Below are 14,148 nucleotides of genomic sequence, written 5' to 3' on the forward strand. Positions count from 1 at the left end.
GACCATTATCAGTGTCAAAAATATATTCTCAAGTGAAGGATAATCATATCACTGGAAAACAGTTTCGGATACTTAATTGAAGAAGAAGGTATTATTTACAAGATATCCTGAAGACTGATCTTTTATTTCTGGGAGAGAGAGAGTATGAAATTACTCCTGATTAATTTTTGAACTTCTTAATCTAGCTCTATTAATACCAAGTTTTTGCATAAAAAATGTGTTAGAATTCCGGTTTTGATTTTAAGTTTGCTCAAGTACAAACTATCAATTAAAAAATTAGCTTTTCTGCCTGGGTAGCAAATAATGAGTCCATTGCTATTTCTCTATTATTTAAAGTATGTAAATTTTTGACTGATAGATCAGATATTGTGTCGAGTGGATGGAGAAGAAATAGGTCTTTGCAATATAACAAACTAATATGATATAATAAATAATTAAAGGTTGCTAAATTAAGCAAAATATTTACAAAATAAAAAGAACCTGTGCAAGACTACCCGTCTGAGTCCAGTTATTCTCAGGGCCCATAACTATGGAATTACCCCACTGGGGTCTACATAGATAAAGGTCACTGGAATCTCAAAGCTAAAATGTTCAAAGTAATACTACCGCTGGAATGGTTGCCCACACAACAATTTGTGTGTTTCTATTTTGTACATACTATTAACTTCATGTGGGAAATATGATTATTTAATATATGTAAAATAGATTCTGTTTTCCAAAACCACAGTAATTTCTGAAATTCTAAGAAAAAAAAAACAAACCCTCCAAACATTCCACTTAGAGAGCAATCCAAATTATTTTGAAGTGCCCTTTGACAACCATGGAAAGAGAAATAAAATTAATCTTAGATGCATGGTCTAATGAGTATTTAATTTATGTGAAGTTGATCAACAGCAAGAGAAGAAATTGAGAAGGGGAGACAAACTGATTAGAGCACTTAGCTGGGATGCAGTACATCTGGATTCAAGTGATGATAGAGAAAACCCAAGCAACTTCTAGCAAATTTCTATTTTTTATAACACAGAAAAGAAGCAGAGGTATTGGCTTTTACTTATTCAGAATAAATCTGTAAAAACCTAAAATAGTAAAGAAGATAAGGAAATAGAGGTGTATGTTCGATGGTTAAATAGATGTCTGCCTGTTGGAACTAAATTAGATAAATGAGCTATCAGACGAATGCATAATGCTACACCAGTGTAACACTTTGTGATGTGTTTGGTCATTCCAAATCTACAGTTTAGCAGCTTGACAGTTGGCACTGACATGCTAAAATTTATTTTTAAACTTTTCATTGATATGCTATGGCTTGTTTTTAGGTTTTTGTCAGTAAGACCTTTTAAAATGGTAATTTTTATGTCCTATTTAAAAAAAGTTATTTAACAAACTCCATGTATTAACCTTTTTGAAAATATACAGGGAATGTGTTTGTGAAAGTAGTCATTCAAGATTATGTGATAGATGTGGACACTCTGTACTAAAGCAATTTTTTAAATGAGGTACAATTATCTGTTTTTTCAGAAACAATCTACAGAAAAATGCCATTTAATAAAGAATTGAATAAATCCTAGAATCATAGAATATCTCAAGTTGGAAGGGAGCTATAAGGATCCTTGACTACCAGTCCCTGAAGGGCTACCTAAAATTAAACCACATGACTTAGAAAGAGCATCAATAACATGCTCCTTGAAATCCAACAGGCCTGTGCCATGACCATTTCCCTGGGGAGCCTGATCTGTGACTGGCTGTTCTCCCAGTGAAGAGCCTTGTCCTAATGTCCAGTCTGAGCTCTCTGACATAGCTTCCTTCTGTTCCCTTGTGTCCTGTCAGTGGTCACCAGACAGCGATTGGCATCTCCTGTGCTGCCAGCCTGGAGTGAGTTGTAGATTGTCTTGAGGTCATCCCTCAGCCTCCTCCAGGCTGAGCAGGCCAGGCGAGCCCAGCCACCACTCCTAAGCCCTGCCCTCAAGACCTCCTTTGCACACACTCAGAATAGTTTGATGTCCTTCATGTGCTGAGACATCCAGAACTGCACACAGTACCCAACGTGGGGCTATACCAGAGCTGTGCAGTGGGATAATCACTCCCGAGATGCTGGTGATGCTGTGCCTGATGCCCCCCAGGATACAGTTGGCCCTTCTGGCTGCCAGGGCACTGCTGACTCAGGTGCAACTTGCCTTCCACTCAAACCCCCAGACCTCTCTACATGGAGCTGCTCTCCAGCCTTGATAAAGAAAGAACTATTTCAGTGATGCTTTTAATAAGGCTTGATAAACAATTTATGCCTGTGGTTCATTTAGAACCTTCTAAAGCTGCAATTTTCTTTAATTGATAAGACATAAATTGTGACTCAAAATGACAATATGTCACTTGATGATGATTCATAAAATATCACTCAAGTTTTTAATTGCACCTATGCTATTGCTAGTGATAGATAAGGAAATGACTACTAATGACATAAGAAGAATAAACTTTATTACTATGAAATTTGTACTTTAAATTGCCACTATGTTTTTATCACTTATGCTACAGGAGTAATGTAGAAATGTGATCTTTCCCATTAAGACCTTTTAATGTAAACTCAAGTGGAATAGCCAATTCCAATATTTAAATTCAGATTCTAAGTTAGTTTTGAAAGATTCTAAATTAATTTTGAAGGGTTAGTTTAGTTTTGAGGGTTTTTGTTTTGCTATTATAATGCAATAAACATTATTTTACTTCCTAAACATTTTATTATCTTTTATATAAAAGAAGGCATGTAGAATACTGAACATTGCACTCTGCAAAGCATTTATGTGGTGAGGAAAATCCTGCAAAAATGATTGAATGTTCAAAAGATACCTAAACCAATTCAAAGGAAATTTTCTAAGACACTGGTTTTGTTCTTACCTCATTCTTGTCTATCTGCTCGTCAAGGCTTGCATCTCACTTGTAGCAAGATCTGATTTATGCAAAACACAGCTTACTAAAATTGTCAGATTATTATTTTTGGTGAAATTATTCTTTCTAGCTTGAAGAAAAATGAAAGGTTTTTCACTGACTTCCATGCTGATACTTTTGATTTTTTGCATGCATAAATTTGATGGATATGTTTATCTGTTTTATATAAGCTACACATCTATACAGTATACATATTTTTTTGTCAAGTGGTGCCAGCCGTATGTTTTTGCATGTGTGCTTTATATGAGATGCATATTCTCTAAATTCAGAGCACTTAATTCCTGACTACTGAGAGATCCAAATGTTTGTAGCTTTATACTTCAAGTAGTCATTTATGCTGATACAAACAACACTTTGTGCAGTTGCTTACAACTTGAAAATAACCATAAGTGTTTGGAATTAATTACTTGCACATTTTAAAATGCAATTTGTAAATCACATAGAGTTTGAATTCATGAAGCCTCAGGCACTATCTGCTATCACATTACTGCAAGCAATGTGATGCATTAAGATTCCTGAGCACTGTTCTAGCTGCCTCCAAGGCATGTCATAGAGAAGGCCATGGCCAAAAACAATGATCAGTCCTAGGAGGCCAGCTAGCTCTGGGACCAGCTGTAGAAGACCAGTTTATTTCCTACCCTCTAAGCAGTGTGGCCACATCCTGCCTGCCTGCACTCAAGCAATGTGTTATGCTTTACTGGCAACAATCTCGTTGCCTTAGGCCTGTGTGCCACTTGTGATAAAGGAAATTCCCAAAGCATATCCACATCTGTCAGAGAGAAAATACTCTCTGGTTCAAGCTGGTTTCTGTGGTCTTACCTAGATGACTAATATTCTCTTTCCATTTCTTTGTTAGTTTGGTTTCTTGCAAATCTCTTCAAAATGGTGTTGTGAATAGAATAAAGAGCTATGCATCTCTTTGGGAAGATAGGTGTAGCAGTCCAAGTTCCTTTGGCTCTTGTTGGTAATGCACAGTGTATAAATCTAGATTTTTGCATGTGGTTGCCAGAAATAATAAACTACATTTCAGCTGTAAAATTCTGAGCTTTAGAGCTCAAAGATTATTCAAGGGCTCTGTACCAGGAAGAGTGAGGAGAATTGTGTTTACCACTACTATGTGACTTAATGTCAGTATAAACACAGTGGGAGATGGTATGATTGAGAATGCTGTCATAACAAAATTTAACAGCAGCAGCTATTACCAAAGAGCTATGGCTGATTTAGGATTTTGCTCATCTTGCTGGTTACCCTGCATGGCAAAAGTCTGCTTGCTGTCTTTCAAGAATACAGGTGGAACTGTTATGCATTAGAAACTGAAACTTAAAAGCGCAGGCACAGGATGTGTGAAGTTAATTTGGTTTTCTTTGCTGGGTTGGATGATGATTTGAAATTAAGTGCTAGAAAGTTATTTAATTAAAAAACCCAAAAATAGCAAAACTGAAACAAGAACAAAAAATACCCCAAAACACACATACACACACACACACACACACAAAGAGCACTGGGGAAAAAGGGTAATTTGAGATACCATTCGATAACAAACCTTAATTCTCCTTTCTGATTTATTACAGATTTACAGTAGTTTTCAAATTATTTTAATCTTTGCATGTATTATTCACCAGGAAATTTGACTCTGATTCTCAGCTTTATCCATGGTTCTTTAATTTTCACTTCCTTTCTGCTTTCATTCCTCAGAGGCACAATGGCCCTTTCAATATGCACTGTATAAAAAGCCAGAAATTGAGGAAGGAATCACAGAAATGGCCTGATTTCACCAACAAAAAGAAATCTTTTGGGAGAGTAGATATATTCTAGCCCTATTCCTTAATTTTAAAAAAAGAACACGTAATCTATTCTAGCCCTATTCCATAATTTTAAAAAAGAACACATTAATACCAGGGTCTAGAAAGTAAGATATGAAATTTATTGAAAAGACCTGATGCCCCCTGAAAAATTTGTATGCCAAGAAATTAAATCAATAAGGCTTTGGTAGCCAAGGTTATGTTACATTTCTGTATATCAAAATGTACTTCGCATATAGAAGAATAAAGATAGATACACTCTGTCTTTAAAACTTCAAAATACCCATTTGAACCCTTCAGCAGCTTTCTCTCTTCTTTTTAGTCAAATTAATGTTCTATACATTAAATTAAACATTAAAGAAATTATTCTGTTTCTGCTTTTCTTCCAATTCTTCCTTTTATTTTGGTCACTGATTGGCTATTTATCCCCTTTTTATTGTCTCCTTCTTTTGATGTCCAGCCACAGTATTTTTCTTCCTTTGATTCATGAGTCCTTTTTCCTTCAAATCTTTTTTTAAAACACACTTTCACTGACAGGCTTTCAATTATGATTGAGAAGAGCAGCTCTGCTCCTACCCCTTTCTGTTGTCTTAATTAGTTATTCAGTTATTATCCTAATTAGACTATAAGTTCCTCGTGTTATGCACCTTGCCAAACTATGTGTTTTTAAATCTCCACGTGCACTTACAGTATGCAAATAATTCCTAATGATAATAGCAGTGACTAAAGATGATAAAACAGATAAAATGCTTCTTTTCTGATCCTTTACTTATGCAGAAATATTTTTAATTTCTATTGCTTTAGCTTTAATAGCCACATTATCAAACACCAAAAGTGATCTGAAGAATTTTTAATTTATGTCAGTGAATTGTATGGATGACATATTTTCCTGGGGGTTTTTATTATATGTTTTAATACCAAATACTACTGATAATCAAGTTGTTAAAGCTTTCAATGAAATCTTACTGAGCAAGGAAGATAAAAGAAGTTTGCAAAATCCTTTTGCAAAATATTAAATAACATTCAAGATTTAGGAGGAAATTCCTATGCATTGCATTTTTTAAAAATTTTGTTATAACCATTAAAAATATGTATTATTAACTGATGATGTATGAACTTTGGAAGGTCTATCTGGCAACAAAACCTTCTGAATTCATCATCTCTAAACATCCTGATTCAGAACAAAAAAAAAGAGGACGGATAGTATGATTTTATTAGTGCTTCCTAGTTTAGGACAGTGTTTAAATCAGTAAGAATATTTTTATGCAGTTTTTTCATTATAAGTGAGAGAAATGTTCAGTATTTTTACAGTTGTATCACAGAGGGTCTAACTGTGTTTCTGGGATTTTTTTGTCCAGTTCTTTTTTAGGCTTCTTCTGTGCTCACTTTTGCAGAGCCAGGTTGTCCAAATCAGCTCATAATAGGTGTTCCTGCTAACCTTCATTCTTGTTTGGCCTGGTGCTAAAGTGACACCAGCAAGAAAAAAAAAGTCAAAAGGCCCAAACCAAAAACCTCTGCTGCTTAAAAGCCGGAAAATGTTCTGTTCCACTAACCTGGATAATATTTTGTTTCTGTGAGTGCATATATTTATGGGTCCTCAGTGGGTAGAGAAGAGCTGGGTTTGCTATGGCAGTAACAAGGATGATGCTTCACTTGTTTGAAGTGCAGCTTCATTAGTAATTGATATTCTGTTCATCAGCTGAAGGAGCTTGTGGAGGGACACTGCGTGGGACAAGTGGAACTATTTCAAGTCCACACTTCCCTTCTGAGTATGAAAATAATGCTGATTGCACCTGGACCATATTGGCTGAACCAGGGGACACCATTGCTTTGGTCTTTACTGACTTCCAGTTAGAGGAAGGATATGACTTCTTAGAGATCAGTGGAACAGAAGCACCATCAATCTGGTAAGTCAGAGATCATGTAAAGGTCTCGCTTCCTATTTTTTCTTTTTTTGGTGCCTATCTTGAGAAGATATTAGAGGATATTTAAGATATTTTCTACCTGTTAGTAATGACCATTTTTTATGCATTTTCTTTGGTCCCTTTCACCTTTCAGAACCGGAAAAAAAAATTGCTTCTGTTTCTTTCCACATCTTTATCCTTCCTCTTATTTCCTCCATCTTTCAGAGTTATATTTGTAAGGTATCTTATCAGTGAACATTTAATTAATGTTACATATTTGAACTTGTTATAAGAACATTTCCTGATGTTGCGTCTTGAATGACTTACTTTGGTATTATACTTCAGCAATGAAAAGTAGTGAGCAAAAGTCAACCTCAGTAAAATAGGTCTATGTAGACAGCTAATAGATGCCATTTTATTCTAAACAGGCGGTAATTCAGTCTTACTACATGTACTCATGTATGCAAGCATTACTATCTCATGTTAGCTGATGTTAAAACTGTTTGCTTAGCAATATTAGGGCGTAGTAATTGTAATACTAAATCTACATTCTCTGAACTAAGTAAGAGATGATAGTTCTGCCTGTGGGAACTGATTAAATTGCAGAACAGTTTGTATTACGATTTCTTTGCAACCTACATATGCAGGTTTTTCATCCTTTTCATCTCTGAAAATGTCTTGTGCTCGACATATGCTCCATTGCTGTAAAATTTAACCTAGAAATAATGCAGATCTGCTCACAGATGACTGATGGTTATTATTGTCAGAATGCCTTTCTAGAAATAGTTAGGAATCCCACTATTATTTTGATGTCATAGCAGGCTAGACAGTGCAATATATTAATAATTGTGAAGTTTTAGGTAGCATCTGATCTTCTGAAAATCTGTCACTAAAAATGTGTGGTAACTATTCTTGTCAACTATGTAAAAACTTTGGTTTAAAGATACTTGTAGATCTATGTCACAATATTACTCTCTAACATTTCTACGTGACCAAAAGTTGTGTAATGGCAGTCAGTGAAGCAGCTTGGTGCTCATATTAGGTAGTCATGTCTGAAATACGTGTGAGTACCCCCTTTCCTCTCACTCATGCACAGACATGCACAACAATCATCAATGACAAGGTTTTCTTCTTAAAGATTCTAAGGATCAGAAGCTGAAATATTAAAGGGGAAGAACTAATGCAATTTTGCTGCAGAACATAAAAAACTGTCCATTTGATTTTGTGTAAGACACTTTACCAGACACTTAAGACATTTGTGCTTTTGATTTCTGGTAATAGATGAAGTAGAAGAATGTGAGCAGAAAGCAGTGGAAACATATTCTGCATTGATCTCACATAATACTGATCAGCTTTACATTGGAAATCAGAGCTATAATAAGAATTTTATTTCTCCTAGAATTCAATCTCAATATTTTTCTTCTTTTCTGTGGTATGTTGGAGATTATTATTTAGCACTGATCACTAAAACCTATGGATTCATTGTGTGTTCCTAAGATCATAGAATCATAATATAATTTGGATTGGAAGGAACCTTAAAATATCATCCAGTAATACCCCTCTGCTGTGAGCAAGGCCATCTTTAACTGGATCAGGTTGCTCAGTCCTGTCCAATAAGACCTTGAATGTTTCTGGGGATGGGCATCCACCACCTCTCAGGGCAACGTTTTCCAGTGTTTCACCACCCTCATTGTCAAAAAATGTCTTCTTTATATGTAGTCTAAATCTACCCTCTTTAAAATCATTACCTGTTGTCCTATCAAAACAGGTTCTACCAAAAAAATCTGTTATTTTCTTTCTTATGAATGTCTTTTACATACTGAAAGGCTAAAATGAGATCTCCCTAGACCCTTCTCTTTCCAGGCTGAACAGCCTTCTCGGCCTTTTCTCATATGAGAGGTGTTCAAGCTTTCTGATAATTTTTGTGGCCCTCCTCTGGACTCGACTGAACAGATGTCTTTCCTGTGCTGAGACAGAAATGGATGCAGCACTCCAGGTGGGATCTCACCAGAGCAGAGTAGAGGGGCTGAATCCCCTCCCTTGCCCTGCTGGCCATGGTGCTTTTGGTGCAGCCCAGGATCCAATTAGCTTTCTGGGCCACATGATGCCAGCTCATGTCCAGCTTCTCATGCTCCAGCACCCCCAAGTCCTTCCCATCAGAGCTGCGCTTGATCTCTTCATCCCCCAGCCTGCATTGATACTGGGTTTGTCCTGACCCAGGTAAAGCACCTTGCACTTGGCATTGTTGACCCTCATGAATTTTCCATGGGCCCACTTTTTGAGCTTTTCCTGGTACCTCTGGATGGCATTCTATCCCTCAGGAGTGTCAATGTCACACACATTTTGGTGTCATCAGCAAACTTGCTGAGGGTGCACTTTATCCCATTCTCCATGTCATTGATGAATATACTAAACAGTACTGGTATTAGTGATACCAGTGCAGGATTAGTACCGGATTACTGATGAAAGTCTGGAGAAGCTATGGGGAGTTTTGTAAGAAATGTTTAAAGGATTATTGGAAAATTTGGAATGAAGCTACACATTCAGCTATATTTAAGCCAGAACAGTTACCATAGCGACATTAGAGCCATGCTAAATGTAGTGCATTCTGTAATATGCTAAAATCAGCTGTGTGTTTAAATGGGAAGTCATTCCATACTTAAAACTAATGGTCTGGATGTGTATTATCTTAAAATGTGACTTTTTTTTTTAATTGCTCCCTTTTATTGTATCTGGCATCGTGTCAACAGCTTTATACATTAATTCTGCATTAGGAGACACATGTTCCATTAGCATGGTCTGGTAATTAGGATTGTTTTTTCACTTTGAGGAATATTTGCTGTAAAATAAGCACAGTATTAGCCTACTGAAGAACCCAGACACATATATGAGCACCGTAAAACTAGAAAGAGAGCATGCATAAAGAGAGTAATTTCAGGCTGATGATTCTTTAATGTTTTTAGTGTATGATGCAATATATCTGGATTGTCCTCTCCAAAAGTATCAACAAGGTTAGAAGCAGTTCCAGCATGATTCCAGCAGTAAAAACAGGATGGACTTTTTTTTTTCCATGTAAAGTAATGGGATATAATAACAAGTGGAATCTAAATGATGAAGGAAAGTAATCTCATGTATCTTTAAAATATGTATATAAGAGATTTTATGTTACAGTAATCATATAGATTATACATCTTATTCCTATGTAATAGCATTATTAATTATATTATATTACTTATATGCCACACATGTTTCTAAGCCTTCTAGAAGATGTTCAGTTGATTTCCGTGTTATATAGTTGATCGTTGGTTTGCTTTTGAATGCATTGATAAGAAGGAAGAGATTTGTTTACCTTTTCTTATTTTTAAACCCATTCATATGGTCCATCCTAATGGAACTAGTTTATAAAAGAATTAAGAGACATTATTTATTTTATGTACATGATACAGTTAGAAGGTCTAAAGCTATTTAAGGTTCGTTTGTTGGGGGTTTTGGTTTGTTTTGAGTGGTTTATTGTGGGTTTTTTTCCTAATTAAAGAGCAGTTATAAAGCTCTGGATCTTGACTGAATATAGGTGATCACATTTTTAATTCTGCTTTAAATCAATAGAAGTGTCAAAAGGCTTAAAAAGAGGAACATCAGTGTTTGCCAAATGAACATGAAAGGTGTAGAACCCGCTTTTTAACCTGTGAAAGACATTAAAGTATTATCAGTTAGACTAGATTAAAGAAATATTTTTGAATTTGAATAATTTGCTTAGTTTGCTATTACATAAGGAGTTTTAGGTGTAAAATAAGTTTATTTTAAGTTTGTAAGCTATTGCTTGCAATGCCACAAACAGTGCTTGTGATACCGTGACAGAAGGACTGCCTCTGCCACGAGTGGAGCTCATCTCCAAGTCCACCAAATGGTTGATCTTTTGGGTCTGAAGGGCTCCTCTGTTGTTAATTGTTAGGAAAAAAAATCTGAACATCAAATATAACATTTAAAATACTTCCAAACATGTCCCTTTAGACCTCTGCATAAGTTATATGGTACTTAAAATTAAATAAATGTTGGATCTAAAGATAGTATTAAGAAGTATCTGAAGTATCTTAAGTATCTCAGAAATCCAGACTTTAACTGAACACAGTTTTGAAATAAAATCAGAAATCTATCACTTAGAGAAAGGATCCTATTAAAATCTCTTAGTCTTTCCCAAGACTTCTCCTTAAGATGGAAGTTTAGGGGTTTTCATTATTATTTGCAGATTAGGTAAAGCTGGGCAACTCACATGGGCATATATAGGTCCAACTCAGGCTTTTTCATGTAAGTGTGGTTTGGCCATACAATAATACATTACAAGATCATCAAATTATCTTAGACCATTAGACTGTGCATGAAAGGTGGTTATGATACTAAGAATGATTCTGCAATTATTAATTTTTTAACTTGAAATCTTCGTTTTGAACAAATTTTGTTCAAAAAATAATTTTTTTTTCTCTTTGACCTTACAATACTGATTTTATCTTACTGTGCTTCAATTTAAACCCAAAATTATTATCCTTTACATTTTTGTCAGTATTTGCCAATGCAGGAGAAGGAACTACACTTAATACTTTTTAGTCTAAATTAATTTCCTAATACTTTTTAAAATTACCTTTATGGTTATTCTGACTTCCTTATAAATCATCTCAATATCATAGTGAAAGGCCATAAAAATGTTCGTGGATGTGACAGTGATTTGGAAGCAGCAATAATGAATTACTACAATCTTGGCATACAGTTTGACATAAGTACCTGAAGTCATCTGAAACTCACTTCTTATTTCTGTGTTAATGAATAAATCCTATTACAGTTGGGTACTATTTTGTGTTTCTTAGATAAATACACCAGACCAAACCCTCAGATATATTTCAAAATAGCAGGATTTCAATTTCCATGCTTTCTGTCCTGTTTATAGACCTTAATTACCACCCTCCTTGTGAGAGGCCTATAGCAAAGGTAGAGCATGAGGTAGTGGAGTGGTCTAGATCACCTTTTGGATAGTCACCTATGGCAGTGGATCCAGACAGCTGAGCTGAGTGTTTAGCTTAGAATTACATAATTAGACAGCTAAAGAGCACCATCTATTGGTTTGCTGTTAAAAGATGTATTGCTTCTGGATCACCTTCAGTAAAGTTGTTCTACACCAGGAAAAGGCTTGGGACCTACCTGTGACAATACAAGGCACTATTTTTGTTTCCTTCTCCATCAGGTGAGAAAAGGTGTGCCATGGCCATACAACAAAGGGAAGGCAGTTAGAGTCCAGCTTTTTTTTTTTGAGAAAACTATTAATTTTTTATTAATTTATGTGTAATTGTTAACTTCTTTTATCCTATTTAGAGACATCATAACCATCATCCCTTTTTTCTGTCACTAGTGAAATACGCAGTCATATGCTTGTCTTGGAGTTCCTGGTAAAGGGTTCTCTTGCTGTCTACTAGTTTTTGGAAGCTCTTACTTTTCTCTAGCTTTTAACTGGATTTCTCCTATTGCCTGTTTTGGTTAGGAAACCAGTATGTTTAAGCTGCTCCTCTGCATAACCTGTCCATCCGACCTGCCATGAACCACGTTTGGAGTTTTTTTCAGGAAAGCAGGTTGCAGTGACCCTGAAATTCTTTCTATTGACTTTCATGTTGGAAAGTTTTTAGTTACCATGTAAAAATTATGTAATAGATCACATTTGAAAATTAACAGTGTTATCTAGCACTTGAACCCAACCTATCAAATATATATAGCAACACAAAAACTTTTAAAACTGAATTACCGTAGAGCACTATTCAGTTCCAAACCCCACAGATACATTGGAAGGACAAAAAACCTTTTAAGGTTAGTGACAAATGTAAATTGTGAGTGAAAAATGTAAATCTGCATGAAGAGCTATTTAAGACTGAAAAATGGAGTCATCCTGACAGAATATTATATACTTTTAAGTTATAATATGTTTATTTACCTGATTTGAATTAAAATTCTGTTACTTAAAGACATTTTTGCTAACAGGTTTCTTCCATATATCATCCATTCAGACTCTTGCTACAGCAGACATCATCAGAAGAAATTTACTGCCTGGAAACCGAATAAATGACAAAAAAAATCCCCAAAATAAGTAATATGGCAAACACCATGTCTCTTTGAAAGGCTCAGTGGAATACATCTTTTCCCCATCTTCTAGTCCTGTCAGTTGCTGCCTTTGGTACTGATGCTTGTCTCTCCTTGTTTCTCCTAGCTCTTTTCTGTTGGCAATGCCTATGCTCCCACTGCTCCCTTCCCTCCCACAAATGTGTCCTATTTCTGCATCCTCCTGCAGAATTTCCTGCTGGGTTCAATGGTTTAAGCTTAAAAGCTGTTAAAACCTATCCCAAAAAAGAATGGATAAATCATAATTGATCTTGGTTTCTGGTAAATAAGGGGTTGCAAAATATGTACCCCCAAGCTTCTTTTTTTTTTTTTTTTTTTAAAGTCAACCATGTGGTTTCATCATAGTCAAAATGGTGTATCAAAAGTTTGCAAACAAAGTCCTGAATTTGAATTCCTGTGTGATCTTGGAGAGAATGTCTTACTGGTCTCAGAGCTGTTAAGCACAGTCTCAGAAAGGATTATCCCCACTCACATATTAGGGAATTTGGAAAGGAAATTGGCAGAGTGTTTTGCATAGGACACAAGCTATGTATGCTAAACATGTCACACAGGCAACTGATGTACTCTAGTTCTAAAAGTACTGCTTTTCAGAGTCTTTTAAAATTCCCTGAGTGGGAAATAGCAAGTTTTAATTCAGTATCTATAGCCAGTTCTTCGTTTTTAATAACAGTTGCTAAACCCAAACATATGCAGATAAACAGCTTCTTCACTCCTACAGTTTTCCCGTAATAAGGATTAATAAGCTGATATCATCAGTGATATATCTTGTACTTGGCTATATTTATCAAAATCATCATGTTCCAAAATGATTTTCTGCAGGCATTCAAATGCCTACTTGGGAAAAAAAAAAAAAAAAGAATTATCCACAGTTGTAAGTAAATTGTTAGCAGGCTTGGGGAAATCCAGTGAGCACTGCTCAATAACTTTGGAGTCTATGAAAATTTAAAAAAGAATAATGTGGATGAGAGAGGCAGTGAAGAGTTTTCCCTCCCTAAAATCTTAAGACAGGGTTACATTTATTTCCAAAATCCTGAACGTTGTCTACCTTTTGCTTTCAACATCCTAATGGCCTTTTTAAAAATTGTTTTGATACATATGAACGTGTGGTTGTTGGGTTTTTTATTATTTAAGTGTATATTTAATAATGCAATATATATTATATAAGGAGATGAGTTCTACTATTTGCAAGGAGGAACTTTCAGATTCTAACTGCTGAAATGGCCATAAGTAAGAGAAAGAAGAGGAGTGCAATCAGCGGTTTAAAAAATAAGGTGAAATGTAGCATCCACATTTGTATGTGATCTCTGATTTGGTGGCATTGCACTGGATTAAAGGAATTGTTGGACAAA

General features: G+C 35.4%; 1 protein-coding gene across 1 annotated transcript in view; it reads left to right on the top strand.

Annotated features, from left to right (window-relative positions):
* CSMD1 (CUB and Sushi multiple domains 1) overlaps positions 1-14,148 on the top strand; it is a 1,097,029-nt gene that overhangs the window by 564,000 nt on the left and 518,881 nt on the right. Inside the window, exon 5 of the mRNA XM_085056685.1 lies at positions 6,439-6,646. Coding sequence (XP_084912811.1) covers positions 6,439-6,646 — 208 coding nt within the window. The remainder of the gene's footprint in view (positions 1-6,438; positions 6,647-14,148) is intronic.

This window comes from Lichenostomus cassidix, chromosome 3 (genome assembly GCF_008360975.1).
Source record: "Lichenostomus cassidix isolate B80296 chromosome 3, HeHo_3.0, whole genome shotgun sequence".
Classification (NCBI taxonomy): domain Eukaryota; kingdom Metazoa; phylum Chordata; class Aves; order Passeriformes; family Meliphagidae; genus Lichenostomus; species Lichenostomus cassidix.